The 27,630-nt window shown below is 39.6% G+C and overlaps 2 protein-coding genes across 7 annotated transcripts in view; both read left to right on the forward strand.

Moving 5' to 3' along the window:
* spoon (A-kinase anchor protein spoonbill) overlaps positions 1–20,728 on the forward strand; it is a 126,655-nt gene extending 105,927 nt beyond the window's left edge. For all 3 annotated transcript variants that reach the window (XM_034984620.2, XM_034984623.2, XM_034984621.2), the window contains exon 9: positions 20,717–20,728. The gene's annotated coding sequence lies outside the window, so the exon portion shown is untranslated. The remainder of the gene's footprint in view (positions 1–20,716) is intronic.
* Positions 330–27,630, forward strand: Smg6 (Smg6 nonsense mediated mRNA decay factor). 4 transcript variants are annotated; one of them, XM_069509571.1, is made up of 25 exons: positions 330–519; positions 594–1,681; positions 2,592–2,725; positions 4,796–4,956; positions 5,358–5,624; positions 6,115–6,247; positions 6,903–7,177; positions 7,308–7,442; positions 8,023–8,132; positions 9,255–9,438; positions 9,880–10,369; positions 10,452–10,562; positions 12,684–12,875; positions 14,060–14,121; positions 14,943–15,094; positions 19,290–19,450; positions 19,945–20,018; positions 20,802–20,899; positions 21,629–21,791; positions 22,690–22,807; positions 23,475–23,645; positions 24,084–24,237; positions 25,340–25,576; positions 25,845–25,999; positions 26,395–27,630. In XM_069509571.1, the coding sequence occupies exons 2-25, from the start codon at positions 619–621 to the stop codon at positions 26,434–26,436; spliced, it is 4,842 nt and encodes a 1,613-aa protein (XP_069365672.1). In that variant the 5' UTR covers positions 330–519; positions 594–618; the 3' UTR covers positions 26,437–27,630. The 4 variants fall into 4 exon arrangements, with proteins under 4 accessions (XP_069365672.1, XP_069365671.1, XP_034840495.1 ...); XM_069509572.1 differs by having other exon boundaries at positions 360–380; XM_069509570.1 differs by having other exon boundaries at positions 330–1,681.

Consider the following 27,630-nt stretch of genomic DNA (forward strand, 5'->3'; position numbering starts at 1 on the left):
ATACTTTATTTAGAATACTTTGGGGAGTTATATAACACAGCTGTTGAACAGTACATGAGAAGTACATGTATAGTAGCGACGGGTAACATTGGTATATAAGCGGGGTGTGTACGGTTTTTAAAAACATTAAAATTATTGTAATATTCCTACTTATGAAAACGTTCATTTTATTAGAGTTTAGTACCAAAATGGTAAAAATGAAACACTTAGGTTGTGACTTTCGCCGTCCGTCTGTATGCCTGTTAGTTTCACCCCCGTATAATATAGTGATCTGTGGTAGCATCTTAGTACTTTAGTTTTCATAATTCATTTCATCTTTCATCTGTGGATCTAATAATAATACAAACGTATTTGATGCATTGTTTTCTTTGAAAATATAGGTATTTTTGTTTTAAAGTATCTAATAATTTTCCTTATTGTGGTGAAGCAAAATATCTAAATTTTATATGATTTGAAATTGACAAGAAGTTTTAATGTGATATTTTCTTGATAAAGTAATTTTAATATAACCTTCACAATGTATGTAAAAACTAAAAATAATTGAGTATTCAGCAAAAATGTTTATAATTTAATGTAGCTAACGTTGTTTTAAGCAATTCTTCCCTATGTCATATTGATATGGATGATGACTGTAAAGATTATAGAAAAAACAAGCCACAACAGAAGCTGTATAAACCTGGTAGTGGGCCCTTAAGAAGATCTAGGTATGGTCTGGATGCTAGAATGGATTCGTATGAATTAGATAACGGTTCCAGAGGAAGAGAGCATTGCCATTATGGATCTCAGCATTCAGTGAATGGTGATGATGATGTCAATGCAAGTAGAGAAGCTGCAAACATTCGTCATAGAAAGCCTGAACAACAGTTGTATGTACCAAGGTCAGAATATTCAAGTTTTGATATTGACAAAGAACCAAAATCATTCAAGTGTGAAAGTTCTAGTCAGTACAGTAGTAGACGTAACATGCCCAATAAACAAGATAATGGTTCAACTGGTAGTGCAGGGTATTATTCCAGAAATACCTCTGGGAGAGACTTCCATCATAAAGAGAATCCTAGTAAAGATCATCATACTTCTAATAGACACCACAGGCAAGGATCAGAAGCCAGATCAATTTCACCATCTCACCAAAATTTGGAGAGGAATCGAGATAGTAGAAGTATGGAAACTTGGGCAGGACGCCACAAGTCTGGCTCTGGAGGCAAGCCACCTTCGGGCCGCAGAAATTCAGCTGGTTTCCCTAATGATACTCGCTCTAAGCATATTATTAATTTAGATAATATACCGCCTAGGTTTAGAAAGAAGTATAATTTAGAGCTATCAGGACATGAAAGCTTAGACAGTGTAGACCAGTTGAACAAAGACAGATATGTGCACAATGAAATGACACAGTCAGCATATAACCCAGGTCAATTTTATGGCTCTCAGAACACAAACTGGTCTCAGACTTTACCTTCAAGAGGAAGGGGCCGTTTAAGAGACCATGAAAACTTTGATAGGGATAAGTTTATAAATGCATATTTAAAGAATAATTATGAAGTACAAAATTCAAGAAGATCCACTCCAAGCAACTCCTATATGAACTTGTATGAACCAAATATTACAGAAGACAAGAGTGTTTGTGAAAAGCCAAACTCCCTCATAAGTGATTATGAAAATCAAAAGAAATTGTATGATAGTGGTGAGTAAAATGACAATGTAGGTATTGCATACATTTTCCTATTTCATAATTTTACTAGGTTTTTGTTGACTATGAAACAGTTAATTGAAATATATAATCACTCCACTGCTAAATTTTGTTTATAAAATTTCTATACCTATTATGGATTTCTAGTAATGAAAAACAGTATTACTACAGTAAACAGTAACAGCGTAGTAACAGCGGTTCAACTTGTGGATGATCCCAAACTAACCGGCTCGCTAGAAAGCCTGGAGCACCGCAGAGACGTTAGCTTTCTATGCGTGTTCTATCGCCTTTATAATGAGGAGTGCTCTGAAGAGCTTTTTGACCTCATTCCACCCTCATTTTTCTACAACCGCGCCGCGCGCCACCATAAGGAATTTCACCCTTACCACGTGGGTGTCTGGTGCACTTCGACCGTCCGCTGTGCCAGATCCTTCTTTCCACGCACATGCAAACTGTGGAACCAACTTCCATCGGCGGTGTTCTCACTAGATTACAACATGGGGTTATTCAAGGGGCGGACCAACAGATTCCTAAAAGGCCGGCAACGCATCGCCGGTTCCTCTGGTGCTGCAAATGTTCATGGGCAGCGGTAATCACTTAACATCAGGTGACCCGCATGCTCGTTTGCTCGCTATCTCTATTAAAAAAAAAAAACTATAACTTACAATAACTTCATTCTTCAACCATTATTGTAAGTTATAATTAGCTTACCAGCAACATACAAGTAGGTGACATACACAACACCTACTGTATGTTGATGGTACTGTCAGAAACCTTCCTGCAAGTTCCAACAACAACTGTACAAAGTCGACTGAACGATGCCTGAACACAGGTAACAAACAGACAAGACTGACAAATTTTAATTTTTACTTAAAAGATTTACCTAACCAATTTCTTATTTTAGCCTCAAAAAATGGAATCAGTAAATCAAATACAGTGCAGTATGAATTAGAGAATAGAAATGAGAGCAGTGATAATCAAAATGACAGTGAACCTGTATCACACATATCTGCAAATCTTTCTGATATGACTAACTTGGTAAGTGTTACTTACATTGCTGTGTATCCAACTACAACTTAGCCCTTGATTACAATTTTAGCTGGTGATAAGTGATCATGCAGTCTAAGATGGTAGTAGCCACAAATGTTGGCATCCTTATGTGGTTGACATATATCCAATCTACTGTCGTAAAACGTTTTTGCTCAACATTTCTGATACTTAGGTATGGAATACCTTTCCAACGTCTATTTTCCTACTACATACATAATCAACTTAAGTACCTTCAACGCAAAAAGCATCTTCAAGGCATGCACATTCCTACTTCGGCTCAATTTACACTGAAAGGGAATGGAAGCGAATTTCTAAGCGCATTGACTTTTATCTCCACCTCGTACAACACAAACTTCTTGTCCAAATGAAAAAGTCGATGGAATGCGCGGGAATTCTTGTGACTTTTTGACTCGCGGCAATTTTTTTTATCGGTAGAAATTTATGTTTTACATGGTGGAGATAGAAGTCAATATGCTATGTAATATTTAAGAAATTCGCTTCCATTCCCTTTCAGTGTAAATTGAGCCTTAAGCGAGGTTTAGATTAGCAATAAAACTTGCAGAAATTTACTTCCGCAAGCTATTTCTACCGTGTAAACAATCACTTCCGCAAGTTTTGTAACTTGCTGAACTTGCCGCAAGTCACAAATGTATGTACATGTACAATATTGCTCGTAGTGTAAACAATAGGCTACTTGACAATTTTTTTAAGTTGGTCTTAAATGGTTAATATTTGTCCTATTATATCAAAAAAATTAACACTATATTTTTTTGCGCCCTAAAAACCGTAAAACTTTAATTTAAAAAAATATTTTTCTTAGACAGGTGAAAACACTGTCGGCCATGTTTGGCCGATAGATTATCTGTGCTCTGACGTCATGCATTTGTAAACAACAGTATAACCCTGTGGTTATACTGTTGTTTACAAATGCATGACGTCAGAGCACAGATAATCTATCGGCCAAACATGGCCGACAGTGTTTTCACCTGTCTAAGAAAAATATTTTTTTAAATTAAAGTTTTACGGTTTTTAGGGCGCAAAAAAATATAGTGTTAATTTTTTTGATATAATAGGACAAATATTAACCATTTAAGACCAACTTAAAAAAATTGTCAAGTAGCCTATTCTGCAAGTACTTGCGGAATAACTTGCGAGAAGTTTTTGCTAGTCTAAACCTCGCTTTAGACTTCTTCATTGCTTTCCTTATAGCAAGCCCATCCTGAAATAAAAAAAGAAGTGGGCTTACCCAGTGGCGTGCACACGGTTTGAAGCCAGGGTAGGCAATAGTTAGGTAGGAACCTGTTTACTGGCAGGTCATAATGAAAAATATGCATTGAGCTATTACAACTGGGGTAAGCAGTGCATTTATGCCTCTATGACCTGCACGCCACTGGGCTTACCTTATGGTTAGGTACCTTAGGGTTATGGTAGTTATAATATCTTATTATCAGCTAACATTAGCTGATGCCTGTGACATAATCCGTGTGGATTTAGGTTTCAAAAATTCCCCTGGCAACTCGTTGACTGCCTGGGTTAAAAAGTAGTCCAGGTTAAACTATCTCCATGCAAAAATCACGTTGATCTGTAGCTCGTGTTGCAGCGTGTTTGAGGGGCAATCCAAAAAATAACACACACTTTTCTTTTACAATATTTATAATAGAAGTAATCTAGTTCTGTGTTATTTCAAATGATTTTCGAAATTAATACGTTATTAAATAGAGGATTTGTCAAAGTTATAGAAATACTAGATGATGCCCAGATTTATAAAAAACTGTATCCGGTTTTTTAAAAATCCCATGGGAGCTTTTTGCTTATCCGGGATAAAAAGTCGCCTATATCTATCTTTGCGATGCAAGCTATCTTTGTATGAAATTTTTTCAAAATCGATTAATCAGATGGGTCCATCCGTTTTAACCGATCTTGACGTAATTTGGCACAGAGTTAGTTTGCATCTCATTTATAAACCTAAATCCACATTGACAAAGTTGCGGGCATCAGTCAGTAGAAAGTAGACCTTTATACAATTGGTCTTTTGTTCACTTTGTGTTCTATTTATAGGATTGGACAGAAGAGGTCGAAAAAAATATTAAACTTGATGAAGTTTGTGATACTTCCACTCCTTTTTCTCAAACCATAAAATCATCTCAAGTTCAAGACGTCAAAGCTGCTGTGTCTCGTGAATCGAAAAGAAGTGGTAAATCTCGTCGGAGAGATAAAAGGTTAGTGTATAGAGTTTTGTAGTAAAACACCCTTAGAGCGATTACGCACTCATCCGATCCGAGTCCGTGAAAATACGGATATAAAAAACTCGGACTGAATTTGGATATTGCTTACGCACTTATCCAATCCAATCTCTGTTTCAAATCCAAGCTATTCACTGGACATCTTTGACATATAGGAGAGATATCGGATGACGGAAGTCGAATGTAGTGCGTAAGCTACAATACAAATAGTTCTATGACTACTTCGGAACATATTTTTGCGTACCTATCCTTATGGTTTCCTTCAGTCCATCTATAAGTATGGGACGTCCAAAACAATGGACAGTGAGACAGACGGGACGGGTGTAAACTATAAGCATTGCTTGTTATACAACACTAAAAATCATATTATCTTAAAGGAGCTCTAGCAGAGGTCATCAAAATTCGGAAAAGAAAGAACGCAACCGAAAGGACAGTAATGTTAGTGCCCAGCACGAGCCCGAACGTAATAGGAAGGATAGCAATGTCAGTATACAGCAGGACGCCGCAGTGTTTGCCCTCAAGCGGGAGAGAGAAAGGCGCGATAGCCACAGAAGTAATCGTTCCTCGACTATCGGAAATAGCAGAGATGATTTGGATCGATGGCGCTCGTTGCGATCTTATAGCCGAGAACAAAGTTCTGAAAGGTGAGGGAAACATCAGCATAGATTCATATAGTACTAGCTGATGCCTGCGACTTCGTATGGGTGCATTTATATATTTTTCCGGTAAATATATATCCATGCAGAAAATCAGGTCAATCCGTTGTTCGGTTGCGGCGTGATTGAAGGACAAACCAAAAAACCAACAAACAAACACACTTTCGCATTTATATCTAAAAATAATATGGGTACTGATGTACTTGCTATTTTTAATTAAACTTTTTTACAGATATGAATATATTTACTGTATAAAGGTTTAGGTAATTTTTTGGTAATTACAGAAAAGTGGCCAATATGCCTTGAATTCACAGCTACTGTTTTCGATACAGAAAAGTTTTTCAGAAACGTACAATGTAGCCAATTCTCTTGTAATCCTTTCCCTTTCATCATGCTCCCTGTGGAAAAGGATAGCATTAGATAGACCCGTCAATTTTGTTTAGTTCAGAGATTGTGTACAATTGTGTGTTGTTCACAGGAGAATAGTATCTCAATGCAACAGTAGAGATACCTCAACTAACCGCATTGGAAGTCCAAAAGACAGCAATGGATTTAAGATGCCAATATCTTCTAGTAAAGCTGCTACTGCTACTTGGACTTCACCCGCTCAGGTAGTCAACCTATAATAATAAATATAAAACTACATTATGAACCACTTCTGTCATATAAGCAAACATTTTGATTTATTTCTGTTTAGAAAAGGGAAAAGTGACTGCATTAGTCAGTAGTGATCTGTCAATGCACAACTCAAATTACTGGACAGATCAAGCTGAAAAGAATGTAGATAGCTATTATGACGTACACGTAGGTTGGTGGTGGTGTTTAAAAATTCTTATAGTCCTGAGTCTACACACACTGGAAATGGTCCACAAAGACAGAGAACTCATGTCCACTATCATGCGAAGGAAGATCGCTTTCTTTGGGCATTTACAAAGAGGAGCCCAATTTTCATTTCCGAGATTAGTTTTGGAAGGAAGGATTGAGGGCAAAAGGGCTCCAGGTCGCCAAAGACGCAAATGGTTGGACGATATAAGGGGGTGGACAGGGCTTAGTTACCCAAAGTTGAAAGAGGCGGCTTTAAATAGAGACGCTTTTCGCAATATGACCTCCAAACTTCGTTTTGAAGAAGTCGATGATGATGATGATGAGTCTACACAGTGCATACAGAAAAATTAAATATAATTGGTGGATGTAACAATTCCATGTTGTGTTCAGTAGAACTTTAGGTATTTTTTGTATCTTACCTATTCCGATCTCTGATTATAGAAGAAAGGGGACGCGAGGTGGAACGGAGGTCGTACATCCAGTATAGAGAGGAGGCACTCGCCGACGCCGAGTGCCGTGAGCGGGGAGGCGGGCGAGAGCGCGGGTGGTGCGGGCGGCGGCGGCTCGCGGCGCTCGCGCAAGAGCAAGGGGCGTCGCCGCCGCAACGCGGAGAACGTGCAGCCCGCGCCGCACCCGCCCGGCGCCACGCCCGCGCCCACCAACCTCAACTGGCGCGAGGAAATCCTCGAGTCCAAGAAGCATCATCACGGTGATCGGTAAGCTACAATCTGGAAAAGTTAACTTGAGACTACGTTCCGCCAATATAAAGCCTTGGAACGTGCATTATCGTTGGTAATTTTTATACTCGCCTGTCCTTCGTAATGGTTAAAATAATTTTGATTCTAGGCAACAAGATAACACACATCACAGGAATAGACTAAACAGTGTTCTGTCGGAAAAATCGGTGACAGAGTCTTGTTCGCAACCTGGATTGATAATTTTACCGCAAAGCTCAATATCTCATCTACATAAGGACCACGGGTATGTAGTCGATGTCGATATTTTAGGCACTTGATATAGCAAGCGCAGACGGGGCGGTGTGAAATCAATATGTATGGCGCTCTGTGAAGGAACAAAACGGGCGCGCGACGGGCGCTTGTTGAATTTCACACAGCGCTCCGTGCTCCTTGGGCACTTGCTATATCCAAATCACTTAGACTATTCATTTTATTTTAATATTATTATTCTCTTACTAGATGATGCCCGCGACTACGTTCGCGTCGATAGGTTTTAAAATTTCCCGCGAGAACTCTGATTTTCCGGGATAAAAGTAGTCTATGTCCGTCTCCAGGATGCGAGTTATCTCAGTACCAAAGAGATCATGCTTGCAACAGAGTCCTTGTGGATTTAAGTTTTTTAAAAATCCAGTGGGAAAATTTTCCGGGACCAAAAGTAGCCTATATTATGTCCTTCCCCGGGATGTAAGTTATCTCTGTACCAAATTTCGTCAAATTGGTTAAAGGGGTGGGCCGCGGCCGTGAAAAGATAGAAATAAGACACACACTTTCGCATTTACTTAAGAAAATATCTGAGTATATTTTCATCTTTTACCTCTTTTCAGATGCGTAGCAAATGCGGAAATACAAAAAACTTTATTTGATCATCAGAATCCGTCGAAACCGATAATAGTACAAACTAACCCAACAAAACAAGACATGAGAATGGAACGAGGTTAGTACGATTTTCTACGATATCGATATAAATTAAAAATGACATATTTTATTTATATAATCCGGTATTTGACACCTAGTCAAATCAGTATCTTTTTATTAAAGGACAAAACAAGCGCGTACTATGCGCGCTTCTATGAAATACTGGCATCTGACGTCACAATGATTTGACGTGCTTTTTCTAGTTTAATCGATAATTTCAAATGGTTATTACATTATTATTAGGAATTTATTTTGAAGGTATTTTGGAAGACACTCAATTTAATAATAACTGAGAAATAATTTATATTTGACATAGGCAAATACCGTATTTAGTGAGCTATCTCTAAATATATAAAAAGAAAAGGTGACTGACTGACTGATCTATCAACGCACAGCTCAAACTATTGGACGGATCGGGCTGAAATTTGACATGCAGATAGCTATTATGACGTAGGCATCCGCTAAGGGTTTTTGAAAATTCAATCCCTAAGGGGGTGAAATAAGGGATTGAAATTTGTGTAGTCCGGGCGGACGGAAGTCGCGAGCATAAGCTAGTCTCTACATAGTATAAAATAAAGTCGCTTCCCGCGTCTGTATGTATGTATGAACGCGTAGATCTTTTAAACCATGCAACGAATTTTAATGCGGTTTTCACCAATAGATAGAGTGATTCAAGAGAAAGGTTTATAGGTATAGTTTAATTCTCAAAAAATTAGAGATCCCTAGGGAAATTGAAATAATGTGAAATAGGTCGGAAAAAATCGTCTCATTTGTGAGTTTCCGAGGCGTGCGCTGCCTAAATGGTCAAAGTTACATGAAATTGAATGTTGAAATTGTTTCTCTTAAAAAGTTTTACAAAAAAGTCCGCGTAGGTTGGCTCACAATACTCAATTTTATGATTTACGGCGGTGCCGCGGGCCTATAATAATCTCCTCACTGACACTTCACGAGTAGATATCTGACACCACATTAGTATCTATGTTGCACCCATGCGAAGCCGGGGCGGGTGGCTAGTAATAAATAAAATAACAGAACGCACGCACGACAGATAGTTAAATCTGGCATTTTGGTCGCGACGTGAACTTCCTATGAGCTCGTCTCCCTGAACAGGATATAGTTACATCGTTTGATTGTATCGTAGGTGCGGCGGAGTGGTCGAGCCGCGCGCAGGCGGGCGCGGGCTACGAGGCGGCGGAAGCGTCCCGCGGCGCGCGCCACGTGGCGCTGCTGCAGAAGGTGGAGCGCGCCGACGCGATCCTCAAGATGCACACGCTGCGCGGCCCGCTCGCGCTCGCTGCCAACTGGCCCGACGTCATCGAAACCAGGTTCGATTATACAGCCTTAGTTTGACTGTTTGACACTAAGATATTCAATAGTGTACAATGGCTAAGAATATAACAAAAGGTCAGAGAAGGAGTCCTTAAGAAAAAACTTAAAGAAGTTTTTATTAAGGACTCCTTCGCCGACTGAATACAGTGAATTTAATTTGTAAATAATATACTCAGTAAGTAGTTTATATTAATAGGTATATATTAGAGTAAGTATTACCTATACCTATATAAGGGCACAGAGTAATCCTTTATGAGCATAAACTGTTCTGTTTGTTGGCGAAATGTATACTGTAATACTTGTAAGTGCATTAAATAAATTATTAATAAATTAATTTAAAAAAAAACTTAGCCAGTGGGACGATCGCAATCACCTTGGATTGGCGATTACATAGTATAGTGTATTGTTCATTATACAGTAAAATTTTGATTCTACAGGAAATTTTTACAAAGCGCGCTACAGAGGTTACTTATGTCAGACCTAAAGTACTGCCAGGCAGACAATATCGAGCACCAGTTTTGGAAAATCCTGTACTACCACTTCATTGAAAGTTTGAGAAAGAGTATTTCTCAAGTCACTCCAGAAGAGAAGCCCGAGGTCATCAAACTATTAAATGTTATTATCGACGAGGGAAATGTTTTCTTCGAGAATCTCGTGCAGATGCTAGAGAAGACGTACAAATTCAATACGGAGGATTACATAAACGATAACCACTTGTTGCCGCCCAAGGGACTCGGTTATGTTGGCTTGGCGCTGATCTCAGTACAGAAGTTGTATGTTTTTCTCGGTGATCTAGCTAGATATAAGGAACAAGTAAACGAAACTAACAATTATGCTAAAAGCAAATTTTGGTACACAAAGGCTCAGCAAATAAATCCTAAGAATGGTAGACCATATAATCAGTTAGCAATTTTAGCGATATATGCCGTAAGTACAAAATTTAAAGCGATGTTTGCGATGGTTTTACATTTTGACAAATAATAATTTTTATAAATAAATTATCTTTCAGAGAAGAAAACTGGATGCAGTTTATTATTATATGAGAAGTTTAATGTCCTCAAATCCGTTTCAATCAGCACGAGAAAGTTTATTATCATTATTTGACGAAAATAGAAAAAAAGTAAGTATACTTGCCTATTTGGAATATTTTAATTTTCAAATTAGCGATCGCTTGCGGTTTTGCTACCGTGAAAATTTCGATAAATCCGACCCTATTCCCTGGCTATATTATAAAGGGAACTCTCTGTGCAGAGCTTTCTAGGTCTAAGGGTTTTTATTTTTATTTTTATTACGTATTTATAAATCTATTTCTGATGATGTTGTTTTATTTCAATACTAGCTGACGCCTGCGACTTTGTCCGTGTGGATTTAAATTTTTCAAAATCCCGTAGGAACTCTTAGTTTTTCCGCGATAAAAAGTAAAGCCTGTGTCAATCCAGGGTTATACTCTGACATATCACCATTCCGAATTTCAGCCAAATCTGTTTAGTAGTTTTTGCGTGAAAGAGGAACAAACATACACACAAACTTTCGCCTTTATATTATTAGTGTGATTCGAGTTGATTTAATAATAGAATAGGCTACTTGACTCATATCTAATTTCGTCCAATAAATGATTATTTATTATAGTATTTTGCTTAAGACAACGAAATATATCAATAACAATTATTAAAAACGCAGGATGGATATATAAATCCAGTTTTAAAAAATACAGTTTTTATTTTTATTTGAAACTCAGAAAACGCTGTCAGCCATGATGTGACGTCATTAAATATGTAAACAAACAAATGTCATCCCTATTGACTAACGTAGTATCCATATATATAAAATTTCAAGTCCTCCTGACTAACTTATATATCAATGCACAGCCTAAACATCTAAACAGCTGGTTCTAGATACATGAAATTTGGTGGGTGTGTTCTTTGTAGGTAAAGAGAAGGTATCCACTAGGAAAGGATTTTTTGAAATTCCACCCCTGAGTGGGTTAAATGGGGGTTTGAAATTTATGAAGTTCACGCGGGCGAAGTCACGAGCATAAGCTAGTTTTTATATATTTCTAAAAACTCATAGTAAACGTAAAAAATTATCGTTTTCTCTATATAAATTGAATAAGTTATTAAGTAAGACTTACAACAAAGTGATCTTTGCAAAAATAAATTTGGGTTGCAGTCGTTAGTGATATAGGATCCCTTTAAGCAAGTCTTCACGTGTTACGTATATTTATTTCACTGGGCACTCTAATCCACAACTTTCCTGTGGTCTTTATCAATGCGCTTTTACATTCTCGGATGATACAATAACGATAATTACTATATTTTTCATGTAAACTAGTATAGAAGTCATGTTTATTAAACTTTGGTAGGTTATGCTGTTGTTTACAAATGCAGACGTCAGAGCACAGATAATCTATCGGCCAAAAATGGCCGACAGTGTTTTCACCTGTCTAAGAAAAATATATTTTTAAATTAAAGTTTTACGGATTTTAGGGCGCAAAAAAATATAGTGTTAATTTTTTTGATCTAATAGGACAAATATTAACCATTTCAGACCTACTTAAAAAAAGTGTCAACTAGCCTATTGCGCTACATGATTAAATAATCATAATCATAAATTTTATTGCCTTTAAGTTGCTGAGTGCTGACATAAATTATATAAGGAACCCAGAAAAATATTAATAATACAGATGAACAAATAATAACAATTAAGTAGACCTAGGTCTAGGACTAGGACTAGGCCTGACTTGTTAGTCATCACCTGACTAGGCTTGCCTCATTTATTGTTAAATAAAGTTAATTAACTTACAATCTCTGCCCAGGCAGGAGATGCTTACCACTATATATTTACATATATAGTGGACCCCCAGTAATCCGGCCCCTGTCTAATCCGGCACCCCCTGTAATCCGACATGACAATCTTCGCTAATGCATCATTGAACAAGTTATTGTACTCGCGACTTTGTCCGCGTGGACTACACAACTTTCAAACCCGTATTTCACCCCTTTAGGGGTTGAGTTTTCAAAAATCCTTTCTTAGCGGATGCCTACGTCATCATAGCTATCTGCATGCTAAATTTCAGCACGATCCGTCCAGTAGTTTGAGCTGTGCGTTGATAGATCAGTCAGTCAGTCACCTATTCCTTTTATATATTTAGATAAATAAAAAAATATGAACAAGTACATAATTCTTTTTGGTTCGAGTTACTACTAATGGCGTATGTTGTTTTTAATAACTGTGTTGACAGTACGAGGCGGCGGAACGCAAGCGTCGCGCTGCGCTAGAGACGGCAAAGGCGGGTGAGAGCGGCGACGGCGGCGAGGGAGCGCGCTCGGGTGCGGGGCTGCGGCGCGAGGTGTGGGTGCGGCCGAGCGGCCACCGCACCACCACGCTGCAGCATGCGCCCGATGACTCGCTGCAGGCCATGACACCCGTCGAGGTAAGTTGTAGTGAGGCGGTGGAGCGCAAGCATCGCGCTGGAGACGCCGAAGGCAGGCCTCTTTGCCTGCCTTCGGCGGCGTGGGTGTGTGCGTGGGCTCGGGGCTGCGGCAGTCCATTTCATGTACATAATTATAAAATACTGAAATAAGAAAGGGATCGTTTTGATACGATTTCTTGTCGATAGAGATAGAGATACTAAACAACATTACTGTCCAGGCCGAAACCAAGTAATTGACGGACGAGTAATATTGGAAGGACGAGGCGAAACCGACTACTTAGTGATTTTAAAACTAAAAGGGTGTATGGTAACCCCCTGCCAGACACCCTTAAACTTTAATAAATTGTTGAACTTTAAGGGTGTCTCTCAGGGGGTTGCTACAATACAATAGTGCGACAGACTTGCGCCCCGAGAGTTCTATTATGCATAAAAATAAATAAAAATCTGTTTTAGAATGTGCAGGTAAAGCCCTTTTATATGATACCCCACTTGGTATATTAAATAATAATCTTCCTTTGAAAGTTGAAAATACTAATTAATTCTTGTTCATGAACACATTTTAATTTTTTTGTGATGTAATCACAAATTTACGGTTTTCGGATTTTCCCCTTACGTGTGCTATAAGACCTACCTACCTGTCAAATTCATGATTCTAGGTCAACGTGAAGTCTGTTTTGTCTGTCAAGAAACCTCTATAGGTTTCTTTCTAGACACGACAAACAGACAGACATTAAAGTGAGTGAGTAAGGGTTCCTTTTTCCTTTTGAGGTACGGACCCCTAAACCCTAGACTTTATACTTTGACGTATAATTTTATACCTCTTTGTTACCTGTTAACTGCCAAATTTGTTCCTCCCAGTGTGCAGATATGCAGAGAAACTTTCAGCTTTTATAAAATTACGAAGGTCTGGCTGTCGCGGGCTCTCTCTCTATTATCTTTTTTGGACCCATAGGTTTAAAGGAACCTTGCGTACAGAATAGATCCTCCTCCTTCAAGATTTATAAGTTACTTGGTGAACTATAATAAATTAGCTTATGTCCGCGACTTCTTCCGCGTGAACTACACTTATTTCTAAGCGTATTTCAAACTCCTATTTTACTATTTTACTCCCCTCTGCTTCAGAAGTATCAGTCAGCTTTTCATATATATGGATTATCGATAGCATAAATTTTCGTTTGTTGCAGTTGAATAAGAATTTCATAACCAGTTACTTGCATGTCCATGGAAAATTGATAACCAAAATTGGGTAAGTATTAAAAATTTGTGGTGAATATACATACATAATTAAAAAATCGCTCGTTTAAAGTATTAAGATTTCGTGAGTGATTGAAATTGTTGCTTACGCCTTTAGGATAGCGACGCATTTGCACGCAGTATGCGAACTATAATCGGTCGCGTGCTTTGCAGACCTTGGTGTACTTGTAGACGTTGTTAATCTATTTAAAAAATTACTTAATAATACATTATTAAGTAGTTACCGCCGCCCATGAACATTTGCAGCACCAGGGGAACCGCTAATTCGATGCCCGTTTTTTTTTAAACCTAGTGGCTAGTGGGAATACCGCCGAAGGGAGTTGGTTCCGCAGTTTGCATCTATGTCTCCAATTATCTGTGACACCAACAACAAATAAATGCATTTTCTTTCTTTCTTTCAATTCGATATAAGGCCACATACTTGCAACTTTCCACCCGATCACAAGGTGTCTACAGTCTCGTCGGGTGTTTGTTGTATGTTGTGCGTTCAAGCGGTGATGGTCTCTCTGGGAAGTCGGGGGTTCGATCTCGGGCATGCACTTCTAACTTTTCAGAGTTACGTGCATTAAACAATTAAATATCACTTGATATAACGGTGAAGGTAAACATCGTGAGGAAACCTGCATTCCTGAGAGTTCTCCATAATGTTCTTCAAGGTGTGAAGTTCGCTGATCCGCACACAACCCTTCACATTCTGAGAGGAGACCCGTGCTCTGTAGTGGGCAATGGGTTGATCACAATGATGATGTGCGTGCTGTGTGTACGGTCGGGTGGCGCTATAACTGTCCTGTTGATAAATCGTAATAATACCAGCATGGAGACGTTCCACGAGAGCGCGGCGCAGATGCTGCGCCAGTTCCGCGCCCTGCTGCACCGCCAGCCGCTGCCCACGCCCGCCGCGCGCCTGCTGCAGCTCACGGCCCTTAACATGTTCGCCGTGGAGACCACGGCCGCAGCGCTTAAAGGTAACTGTTATATATGAGTAATATGTGTTTTTAACGATTTCCTGTTTAGGGTTCTGACAAAGGCCTTTTTTGCTTGCGTATGCGCTATATTCAAACAACAATAGCTCTTAAAGTATTAGACATACAGTTGTAAATTAAATGTTGTATTATACCTTAGCTCAAAATCTCTCGATGTAATAAAAAAATAAAAAGGGTTGTCGGGGGTGTGTTTGCAGTGATTCACAATAATTTGTGGATTTGCATAATTATACGATAATTTTTTCGAGTTTCTTATTTTTTTATTTTTTCAAAATTTATGGAAATGTGAACACTTTGTTTTGTAATGTAGACGATAGGACAGTATTGTTGCCCTTCGAATAAGCCCATTTTTATCTCAGTAAGATCAAAACTTTGAGAGATATGATTTTTTCGTACATGTATAAGAAAAAAAACCAAAATGGCTGCCACACAGATAGGAAGTGGATTGGGCCCAACTTTAGAGTGTATTTGTACTTACAAATAGTTGTTATATAAGTGTTTAAAATATCGCTAGTTCATGTCCGGACACACTGTATATACATCGTGCAGAAATAGTATCATTGGATAGTTGTTATGCCAGTTGCCTACCGCACCTTTGACTTTATTGCAGAGATTCGTAACGGACTCGCGTTGTTTGGCCATTAAAATCTTAAAATGGCCAATTATTATTTAAAATATTGTTTAAAACAAATTGGTTAATTTAATTAATTTGGAATCACTCGTTACGAAGGTACGTTTACGTCTACGATTTACAAATGTTTACAACAAGTATTTTATTCAAAAGGTATCGTCACTTACCTATTTTAAAATACAAAAACATAATATGCGATCTTATACCTACGTCTTTTAAAAATTGTTTTATTTTCTGGAATTTTAGTTTTTGTGACCTTCTCAGGCAAGCGAACCGAAACGAATACAATGGTTGCAGAAATTATTCATTCGATAAAAAGTGCTATTTTCTAGATTCATGCAATTAGCTACGGTAAGCTATCAGGACTGCAACGATGAGTGGCACGTTAGCGAAAATATAATGTGTAATTTAGATGTCGTTTAATTTTAAGTAGTTATCATAGGTTAAAGCTGTGATAGCCTAGTGGTTAAGTTGTCGGCTTCCTATTCAGATGTTCGCGGTTCGATATCGGACACGCACCTGTAACTTTTTAGAGTTTTGTGTTTTTAGAGTTTGTGCATTTTAAGCAGTTAAATATCACTTGCTTTAACTGTGAAGGAAAATATCGTGATGAAACCTGCTTGCCTGAAAGTTCTCCATAATATTCTGAAAGGCGTGTGCGAAGTGTGCCAATCTGCACTTGGCCAACGCCGGTGTGAACTATTACCAAACCCTTCTCATTCTGAAAGGAGCTCCGTTCTCAGTAGTGAGCCGGCAATGGGTTGATGGTCATAGGTTTTTTTAATCTTATATCTAGTTCAAGTGTAAAAACCTGTAGTTTTCTGCAAGAAAGCCATAACATTGGTATATTACTGGTTGCCCTAGCTGTCTGCAGTGATTTTGAATCAATACAGTTAGTGTAAATTAGATGGTTTTCAGCCTGAAGATAGATTTCGGCTACTTTTCATACTTTTTTCATCCCAGAGAAATTTTATAGTCCAACGGGATAACAGATCACCTAAAAAGCTAAATTCCACGCAGATGAAGTTACAGTTGTGATTAACGTAAATTGTTAAATACATCAAAATCGTTAAAGACTAGTTTGCCCGATAGGTACTCGAGACGGCATTTTAAATTGGACTGTTGTCTGTTTTATAAGCTGTAATTTGAAGATTGCAGACTGCAGTGCATCTAGTGTTTATACGGACCAATGAATAAAGGTTTATAATTACGATGTAGAGGTTGTTGCACCGCAGGGTCCGACTGCGCTTGCGCACGTTACGACTATGAATGCAGACACTTAACGCCGACAGGTTCAACAAACCGATTCCATAACAACTCTGTATTTTTTGCGTTTATTTTTATGCGACGGCGTAATGGCCTGAGAGCCAGCCCGTGCCAGACCTTCCTTATTTTATAAAACCTAAAAGTTTATCTGCGTACTGGGAGGAACGTTTGTTTGGATCACGGTGACTCTGGGAGATAACAGACAATAAAAGTGTAAAAAACCTGACGTCAAAGTATAAAGGCAATTTTTTAATATTTATTCAGAATAGTATTAGAATTACGTCATGCATTGCCAGACAGTATGGTTGCAACCCCCTGCCCTTAAACGTTAATAATTTATTAACGTTTAAGGGTGTCTGCCGGGAGTTCGCACGACTCTACGTGTCTGGCAATGCGTGACGTGATTTCTATTACTACTCCGAAGAAAAAAATATAAAACGTCAGATTTTTTACACCTTTATTGTCTGTTATCTCCCAGAGTCACCATGATCCAAACAAACGTCTGATGTTTTGAATGTGCGTTTTAATTAACTCTTGCTTTAACGGTAAAGGAAAACATCATGAGGAAACCTGGATACCTCTCCAAAATGTTCACAAAAGTGTGTGAAGTACATCCGCACATGGCCAGCGTGGTAGACTATGGCCAAAACCCTTCACAACTCCGGTCTCACAAATCTAGTAATGTTTTGAGACTGGAGTTATACCAAAATCGAAGTTCCGCCCTCTGGCACCATTTTCGCAATAAATGTGATTTTTGTAGGCTCTTCTCAGAGTTTGTTGTGGGCTCTCAGACCTGGGCGCGTTTGGAACCCTCGTAGCTTTAGTTTTAAGTACGTATTAATTATCACCACATCTTACATATTAAAATTTTACCTATTCTGAATAAATATAATTTGAGTTTGAGTTTTGTAGTAGTTAATCAAACTCAGCGATTGTTAAATGTATGAAGTAGTTGTACAAGTTTCCTTACGTTCGCAGATGTAATCCGTAGGGAGTATTTTTAGCTGCGTCTATTTATATCAGGCCGGCTCTGCTACTATTGACAAGCTGTCCATCATGTTCACCGTCATCTCTATTCTTATGCCATAAACTAGTCCTTCTATAGTCATTATACTTATATTATACGAGCAAATTGCAGCGTCATTACATTATACTAGATGATGCCCGCTACTTCGTCTGCGTGGGTGAAGGTTTTTAAAAATCCCGTGGGAATTCTTTGATTTTCCAGGATACAAAGTAGCCTATATTGGTTTCTGGGATGCAGGCTATCTCTGTACCAAATACATGATGCCCAAGAATTCGTCCATGTATAGTCCGCGACAGGTCGAGAAGGCAATCGGGGAAGGAACGCTCCGCACACCCGCACAGCTCCCGCGCCAACTCGGTGCGGGCGACCGGGGTGGCATGCGGATTTGCGGGGTGTCCTGTCGCCTCATACCACGATTGCCATCTCGACCAGTGAAAGTGTCGTTTCAATTATTTTTTTCAGACTACAATAATTTGTTTTTATTTATTGTCTTCACAGTCATAGGTATGTGATAAATTACTTATTTATTAAACTTTACTATTTTAGTGTTTAAACTATCGTGAGTGATTTCCATTATAAATACAGAAGAGACCGGTTTTACTCAGGTATTTAGTCGAACTTAGCCCGACTAGTTTTGAACCCATCCCTTTTCACAGGGCCTCCTGGTCTCTTCTGCATTAAACTTTACTACTTTACTAATTAGGGTACCGTACCCGAAGGGTGCCAACGGGAACCTATTACTAAGCCTCCGCTGTTTGTTTGTTTGTTTGTCCGCCCGCCTGTCTGTCTGTCTGCGGGCTGTATCTCATGAGCCAAATAGGTAGAGAGTTGAAATGTTCAGAGATTGTGCATTTCTATTGCCGCTAGAACAACAAATAATAAGAATTTCAAAATGGCTGCCATGCTAATCAAAATAAAGTTAATAATCTTGTGCGATGATACGGAACCCTTCGTGTACGCTGTACGAGTCCGACTCGCACTTGACCGGGGGTTTTAATCCATCCATACTTCCATACTAATATTATAAATGCGAAAGTGTGTCTGTCTGTCTGTCTGCTAGCTTTTCACGGCCCAACCGTTCAACCTATTTTAATGAAATTTGGTACAGAGTTTGTTTACATCCCGGGGAAGGACATGGGCTACTTTTTATCTCGGAAAATTAAAGAGTTCCCACGGGATTTTTAAAAAGCCTAATTCCACGCGTATTATTATCTATTATCTAGTATTTAATATTTTATTGAACAATGGTGTAGGTAGCAGCAAGGGCGGCGAGCGGTCGGAATGGCTGGAGTGCGCGCTGGGCGTGTCGCTGCTCATGTTCGGCGCGATGCTGGAGCGCTGCTGCGCGCTGCTGCCCGAGCCCACGCACACGCAGCAACACGCCGACGCGCTGCTCTTACTGCCCGCTATCAAAGTAATTATACGATGTGATCAAAATACAGTACTACCTCCCCATTCTGACGGCCTGTTTTGATGACTTCCCTTGCGCAGTAATGAGCGCTGTGGCCTTATAAGTGGGAGGTCTCGGGTTTGATTCCCGGGAAAGGCAGTTTGAGAGTCTACATGGTCTCTGGTCTGATCTGGTGGAAGGCTACGGCCATGGCGAGTAACCACCCTACCGGCAAAGCCGTGCTGTCAAGCCATTTAGCGTTCTGGTTCGATGCCACGTAGAAACCGACCAGGGGTATGTGGTTAAATGAAACTGCCATACCCCGGTTAGCATGCTACGTGCGGGTTCCCCCGCTTCATACCCCGATTGCTATCTCAACCTGTCGCGTACTATACGTACACTGGTGTGCTTTCAACTTGCGTTAGTAGACGCATGCGCTAACTACCCAGACGTATGATATGATCATATCATACGTCTGGGGACGTCACATTGTTTAACTTGATCTTCTTTTGTTGTAGGTGTGGTCAGATTGGATGCTATGTCACAGTAGTGTATGGAATCCGCCGCCATCATTTGTCAGTTTCGAATCAGAGTAAGTTGGTAACATGCCCGTTTACAATATGTATATTTTAATTTGATATCAAACTCATACCATTTTTCTCGTGGTTTTTGTCAGTCATTTCCGCCATATTGGATTTGTTATGACGTCTATATAAGACCTACTATTAGGATTTTCGGACAGCCACGACGAAGCCAACGAGTTCTCATTTATCAAAATTTAATGGGCAGTTTGGCAACTACGCTGTGATAGCTTAGTGGTTAATACGTCCGCCTTCTACTTGGGACGTAGGGAATTTGATTCTGGGCAAGCACCTCTAACTTTTCGGAGTTATGTGCGTTTTAAGCAATTAAAATGAATATCACTTGCTTTAACGGTGAAGGAAAACATTGTGAGGAATCTTGCATTCCTGAGAGTTCTCTATAATGTTCTCAAAGGTATGTGAAGTCTGCCAATCCACGCTCGACAAACGTGGTAGACTATGGTTGTGGTACCAAAACTCTTCTTATCTGAGAGGAGACCCTAGCTCTCTAGTGAGCGGGCGATGGGTTAATCATGATGATAGCAACTATGAGGGAACCGCTGAACTGATAAACAAACGAAGACACATAATTGCCAAATATTATACCACTAGGCACACCGGCAGAATGTAGTGGAGCTAAGCCATGGCGCCATTTTACCCGAAAAACGAACCCACATCTCAATTACTATTATTATTTTATTTTTGCAAGTTTTAATTTAGACAGTTTTGTAACAGAACAAAAATTTTGATTAGGTACTGTGAACTTTATTATTATGATGTATGATTTGTTATAGCCCCGATAACGACCCATGGGATTGGCTCGCGAAGCTTATGAACATACTCGAAGCTCTCGACGATAAGTCCATTGAATTTGAAAGCGAAATGAAAGAAGGTAAGTGGATACTGTACCTTACCTTATTTTAAGTAAGCATAGCACTTCATCCCGCAGTTTTAGTTTTTACCTCAGTACAAAAGTACGCGACAGGTCGAGATGGCAATCGGGGAGGGAACGCCCCGCACACCTGCACAGCCCCCGCACTAAACCGGTGCGGTCGAGTACGGGTGTGATGGGCTTCCCCCCGCCTACCCCGATTGCCATCTCAAACTTGTCGCGGACTATAGATCTACTCGTATTTATAATAAAAGTTCTGGAGGGTTTTATTCTGAAACGGAGGCTTAAGGTATTAGTAATGTTTTTACAAGCCAGACATTTAGACGCGAGACGTTCTCGGAGGATCTTCTGAGTGGTGCTGCGTAGTGGTGGTGCGGGTTGCCAGCTTGTCCTGTACATGTGTGTAGTAGCGGCGGTGAAGCGGTGATAATCTAGTGGTTAAGACATCCGTGTCTAGTCTAATATGTCGGAGTTATGTGTATTTTCAGAGCGGATTGTAGCGGTATAAACTTATTCTTTGTGTATATATGTAGTGAGTAATGTCAGAGTGAACTAGAGTGAGGAAAATATTAGGCTAGGGGTGTCGTGAAATCAAAGATACCTAGTCGTTTCATACCTTACCTTAGCGTTAAATATATGTAATATTTGACGCCTGCCAGTGTAGCTGAAGCCTCGGTGTTTTGTTACAAGTTCCATAACTGTCCTGAACTGTGGTATTGTGCTATGCAGGCTACGTGTCGATACGACTGCCGGAGGACGCGTCGCTGGCCGGCTTCACGCCGCTCATGTACATGGAGGCGGCCGCGGCGTGGCTGCCTTCCGAGCCGCCCGTCGCGCCGCACACTGCCGAGCACGTGTTGCGGACACGGAAGCTGCTCTTCTTCGGCACCGAGTGAGTATAGGGTTTTGTGCTATGCAGGCTACTTCGTCTTCTGCACTATCAACTTCTTGTACGTTGTCAGAATTAATCCCCATGCATTCTTTACAAAAAATAGAACAGGTAATTTGCCATTTTTGAAAAACAAAGCCAGGTTCAAACAGCCATATCTCGGCCAATTTTTAATCAAAAAAATATTTCAGTCCAGTATTTTAAAGAAAATTTAGTATACTTTATTATCTTGAGTAAATGCGTATACCTATCTCAGCCCAAAAAAAAAAAAGATACAGGCGAACAAGCAAAAAACAAAAAAAAAAAACAAGTCTGTTCCGACTGTTTTGGCATGGATTTTTAAAAGTTTTTAGAAATGCTATTTGATAGAAAATTTCAATCTCTACAAAAATTATTATATATACAGTTTATCGAAATTTTGCTTTGTTTACAAGTTATATTGAAAAAACCAAAAGATGTGCTTTTTCATCCCTACCTTGAATTTCCACTCACAAATTTAATAGCACTTTAGGTTTTTTCTTCTTTTATAACAATTCCTGCAATAAAAACCTATAAACATCTTAGTTCCTTATTGCCCTGTTTTTAAGACCTTTAAGAAGATCAATAGCCTCTTTGTATAGTCGTTTCATGATCTACCTAGCGTCAAATGTACAGTACCCGGCAGGAAATATTGTACATCGATCTTTAGAAAGAGATAGCGGTTTCGTAGAGCGTTGTCTATGTCGTCGAAACCAACAAAACGTCACGTAGGTATGAGTGACTGACACAATCGCTACGAAGCCGAAATCTCTTTCTAAAGGCTGTACAATATTTCCTGCCGGCTACTGCATTTGACGCCTGACGTTTTGTTAGAAGTTCCCGAACTGTGGCCTGAACTTAAACGGCATAATATTTGCCACAGATACCTAGTAGGAGTGGATCCGCCCGTGTTGAAGCTGGAGTACCCCGCAGAAGCGCAACCTCGATACGTTAGCGCCGTGCAGCGCACCCAACCCAGCTATCCACCTTTGCAACAATTAGTATGTATCTTATTATTATCATCCTAGCTTTATAAAGAACTAGCTGATGCCCGCGACTTTGTCCGCGTGCAATTAGGTTTTTTAAAATCGCGTGGGAACTCTTTGGTTTTCCGGGATAAAAAGTAGCCTATGACACTCTCCAGGTCTTTATGCAAAATACCCATGCAAAAAATCACGTCAATCCGTTGCATCGTTGCGCCGTGATTGAAGGACAAACCAACAAACCAAAACACTTTCGCATTTCTAATAACAGTACTGATTTAATTTGAACTACCAACTTCTCATATTGCCATACGCCTTATACCATTATTTGAGGGTCGGCATTTTTTTTTCGACTATTTGAAAACTATCTGTATAATGTTATAATATGTATATATAACATTATACAGGCTATTAAAGGAAAAGCTGACTGACTGACTGATATGGATCGACGCGATTTTTTGCATGGATGTAGTTAGAAACCTAGTAGCTAGAAGGCTACTTTTTGTCCAGGAAAATCAAAGATATTTTAAAACGTAAAACCACGCAGACGAATCGGCGGGCATCAGCTAGTTATGTATTTTTACATAAAATATTAAATACATAACCAGCTGACTAATAGTTCGTTAAAGCCGTCAGAGCAAAGCTGGGACGGGTCATGTGTATCACATTTTTGTGCTTGTTTTAGTCTGAGAATTCAGAGGACGAGGACAGCACTAGCGGGGTAACGAGCGGTCCGACCAGCCTCAGCGAAGAGTTGCCTGAAGGAGCCGATGAGACCACAAGGAAACTGCTCCGGAGGAAAGAGCAGCTCGAATCTAGAAAGGCAACGCTCGACAAACGTCGACAACGAATGCAGGTTTGTCTAACTTATTTAAGGGCCTGTTTCACAACCTCCAGATAAACTTAGGAATAAATTTGACGTTATGACAGATTGGGAATCTGTCACAATTTGAAATTTATCCGTAAGATATAGGTTATATGCTGCGCGATTGCGGGAGGATGACAGCTACAATGTCACGATCGCAATCACCTCTGATTGGTTGACGCTCGCTCACTATTGGCTACAATGCATTGTTGCAACAAGAATCGCACAAATTCAGCCAATCACAACAATTGAGATATTAATAATGACTGATGCAGGTTTTACGAAATCGACCTACTGGTTGTGAAATAAACTTAAAATGCTGTAGATGGTTGTTGGTCACAGGTTGGTGTTCCACACCGTCACTCGTCACCTCAGAGACCGGGTTATTAAATGAAACCATTAAATGTAAAGGGCTATTCCTCGTCGCAGGAGATGCTGAGTAGCGGCTGGGTGTCTGCGGAGGTGGAGGTGCGGCCGCGCTGGCTGGTGCCCGACACCAACTGCTTTATCGACCACCTGCCGCTGCTGCGCGCCGTGCTCGCCGCGCCCGACCAGCCCTATCAGCTCGCCGTGCCGCTTGTCGGTTAGTAAAATGATGCCTGTTGAAGAATATAATCTAAACCCATTAAAATTGCACGACAGAATAACCGGTAGCGTTGTAACTAACTGCTTCCGTTGCCTGCAACCTTTTTGCTGGTATCAAGTTTGAGACATTTTATATAATGTAATTTCCCAAATCGATTGTGCTGATGATTTAGCCGCGAATCAAAAGAATTTTATGAAATGAATTTATTTGTATGAATATGGGAAGACAAGGTGTTTACAATACAGAGTTAAGCCAACATGTTATTATCCAGTCAAGAAACCGAGATATACAATTTTTTGACAAAGTAGCTATAATTTCTAAATTTCTGGTCTGGTCTGGTGGAAGGCTTCGGCCTTGACTAGTGGCTAAATTTAGCGTTCCGGTACGATGCCGTGTAGAAACCAAAGGGGCATGGGTTTATTAAAAACTGCCATACCCCTTCCAGGTTAGCCCGCTTCCATCTATTGCATCGTCACTTATCACCAGGTGAGATTTCAGTCAAGGGTTAACTTGTATCTAAAAAAAAAACGTCAGCTCATATCGCATGCATGGACTGTTCGTTTGCGTTACCGTTGGTATTTGACGTCGCGAATACATTAGAATCTCTACTGTAGCGGTTACTGATCGTAACCATATCGCAAAATACTCTCGCACAGAGAAAGGTTGCATTTTTCGGGCATCTTCATAAAGGACTATACTATTTTCCGAGGTAGATCCAGGTGTGCAAGATTTTTAGAAAAAGAGCACCTGGAAGACAGACGAAAGTGAATGAATGATATAAAGGAGTGGATCCGGCATGAATACTCTGAATTGAAAAAAAATACAAGATCGAAAGGCTTGTCATGTACTGATCGCTAAACTTCAAATTGAAGATGGTACCTTTTTCAAAAATAAAAATAGCGAGCAAACGAGCAGGCGGGTTACCTGATATTAAGTGATTACGGCCGTCCAAGAACATTTGCAGCACCAGAGGAGCCGTCAATGCGTTGCCGGCTCTTCAGGAATTTGTTAGTGTATTATGAATGACCCCATGTTGTAACCTGATCATGATGATGATAGTATGAGTATTCAATGTAAGCTTATGTGGTGTGTTCGCCAGTGGTGTCGGAGCTGGAGGGGCTGCGGCGCTGCGCGCGCGTGGGCGGCGCGGCGCGCGCAGCGCTGGCGTGGCTGTGCGCGGGCGGCGCGGGCGTGCGCCTGGCCACGGCGCGCGGCTCGCTGCTGGCGGCGCGCGGCGTGGCCTTCGCTGCCGAGCACGACCAGGCGCGCGCCACCAACGACGACCGCGTGCTCGCCACCGCGCTCAACCTCAACGCGAACCTCGCAACCGATACGGGTAAACTGTTTATATAATCACATTAAATTTATCACAAAAACTCAGACTTTTTAGGGTTCCGTATCTGAATGGTGCCAACGGGACCCTATTACTAAGCTTTCCGTCCGTCCGTCCGTTTGTCTGTCAGCGGCCTGTAAAAAAAAATCAAAATGGCTGCCATGAAAATTAAAAAAAATTGAATGTCTTGTACCATGGTACGGAACCCTTCTTGTGCAAGTCCGACTCGCACTTGAACGATTTTTTAACATTTATGTTGACGGCATCACAGAGGCGCGCGGGGCGGAGGGCGCGTGCGTGCGCGAGCTGGTGCTGCTGACGGACGACCGCAACCTGCGCGTCAAGGCGCTGGCGGCCGAGCTGCCCGCGCGAGACCTGCCCTCCTTCGTGCACTGGGCCGGCATACACGTGGAACCACCACCACCGGTATGTTGCACCACAAAGGCGCGCGGAAATCCTGAAACATATTTCTTGGTTAAAAATACAATTTTATGTTTCAGGATTTTTGAAAATTCCACCTCGAAATGGTGTTAAATAGGAGTTAAAAGTTTGTATGACAGTCCATCAATTTTTAAATTATTTCCATGAAATAAGGTCTTCGGATTGTGAGGAAATACGTGTAATAGGATTTTGAGAAAGTACACCTGCCAAGGAATTTTCAGAAATTCCACCCTAGGGAAGTAGGGTTGGCAGCTATCTATAATCTATATGTATAAATAAATGAAAAACCTCGATGTATCTATAATTGGCTTTTTAGTGATATAGGATGACCTCCAATTGTAAAGACACAAGCAAGGAGTTAAGCAAAATGTTTGTTGCAGGACGCGAAAGCCACAACCGGTGTTCACAGTCCGGAAGTTTGAACTGATTCGACGCAATAATATATTGAGCCAGCTTTAGTTCGTATTATTGTTACGGTTTAATTGTTTTTGACGCGAATTAATTACGATGCAAGTTAGATTAGAAACGAAAAGAATTTTTGTCGATGACACTCATATAGTGAAATCGAGAAGGCGACGCAATAAACGCGTCACTCTAGTATAGGAATTGAATAGTATAAGTAAGAATAATACACCAATAGAGATATAATATTATTAATAAATTTTGTTAAGAGCTTTAGGATTCCACCTCCGTGTTCCTGGGCCACATTTTTCATTGTTAATTTTATTTTTATCACTTTTTAATTTTTATGGTATATATTAATTATTATTGAAGTTCAATAAATTGCTGTTGCTGAACTATTTCTATTTACTTTTTTTGATATAGTAAGTTTAATGTTATAAAGCTAGGTGATATTTTTAACAGAGTTCAATTTTAATATCAAGTTTGTAGCTTTCAGCTAGCATCTTAGCTCGTAGCTTTTCTCTATTTCTTATTTTATTAGGTATTACTAATTTTCATTACGGTTGCAAATTAATAATGTGGCATTTTTAATTGCAAGACGTTTTAAAAATGTTTGTATTACAAATGGCTCGGTTATTTTAATAAGATATTATTTTATTGTCGTATTGTGCCATTTGTAGGTTGGATGTGTTTGGCTATTGTTTCCGATCAGCGACATATAACATAGTTTTATTTTTTAATTATTTTATCATAATGACTGCATCCTAGAAGAATTATAGCAATAAGGATTTAACACTGAACAAAAAGATATTCCATCACTTTATATCTCACTAAATATACATATACAAACATATACTTTTGTTAAATGTTTAAAAATATACAGACTTTTACTATCTCTAATAAGATAATTTTATTGTAACAAATTCCCACAAGAGCTATTGCATTATTATAGAAATCTATTATAGTATTGTTCTATTACTTTGTGGTACATTTGCAGAGTACAATATTTTAATAGTAGGTATCCATCAAAATCTTACTTTATATTTTGTAGATAAAGTAAATTGTTTACATTGAAATTAAAAATCATACTGTACTATTGCAGTACAATATTGAAATAATGTATAGTATCGAAATTTCTTTTTTTCATTTTTGAAACCAATTTGATGCTGTTACTTTTTCTCTTAATCATGATGTTAATAAACATTGATTACTTC

The sequence above is a fragment of the Maniola hyperantus genome, chromosome 3 (genome assembly GCF_902806685.2).
Source record: "Maniola hyperantus chromosome 3, iAphHyp1.2, whole genome shotgun sequence".
Classification (NCBI taxonomy): domain Eukaryota; kingdom Metazoa; phylum Arthropoda; class Insecta; order Lepidoptera; family Nymphalidae; genus Maniola; species Maniola hyperantus.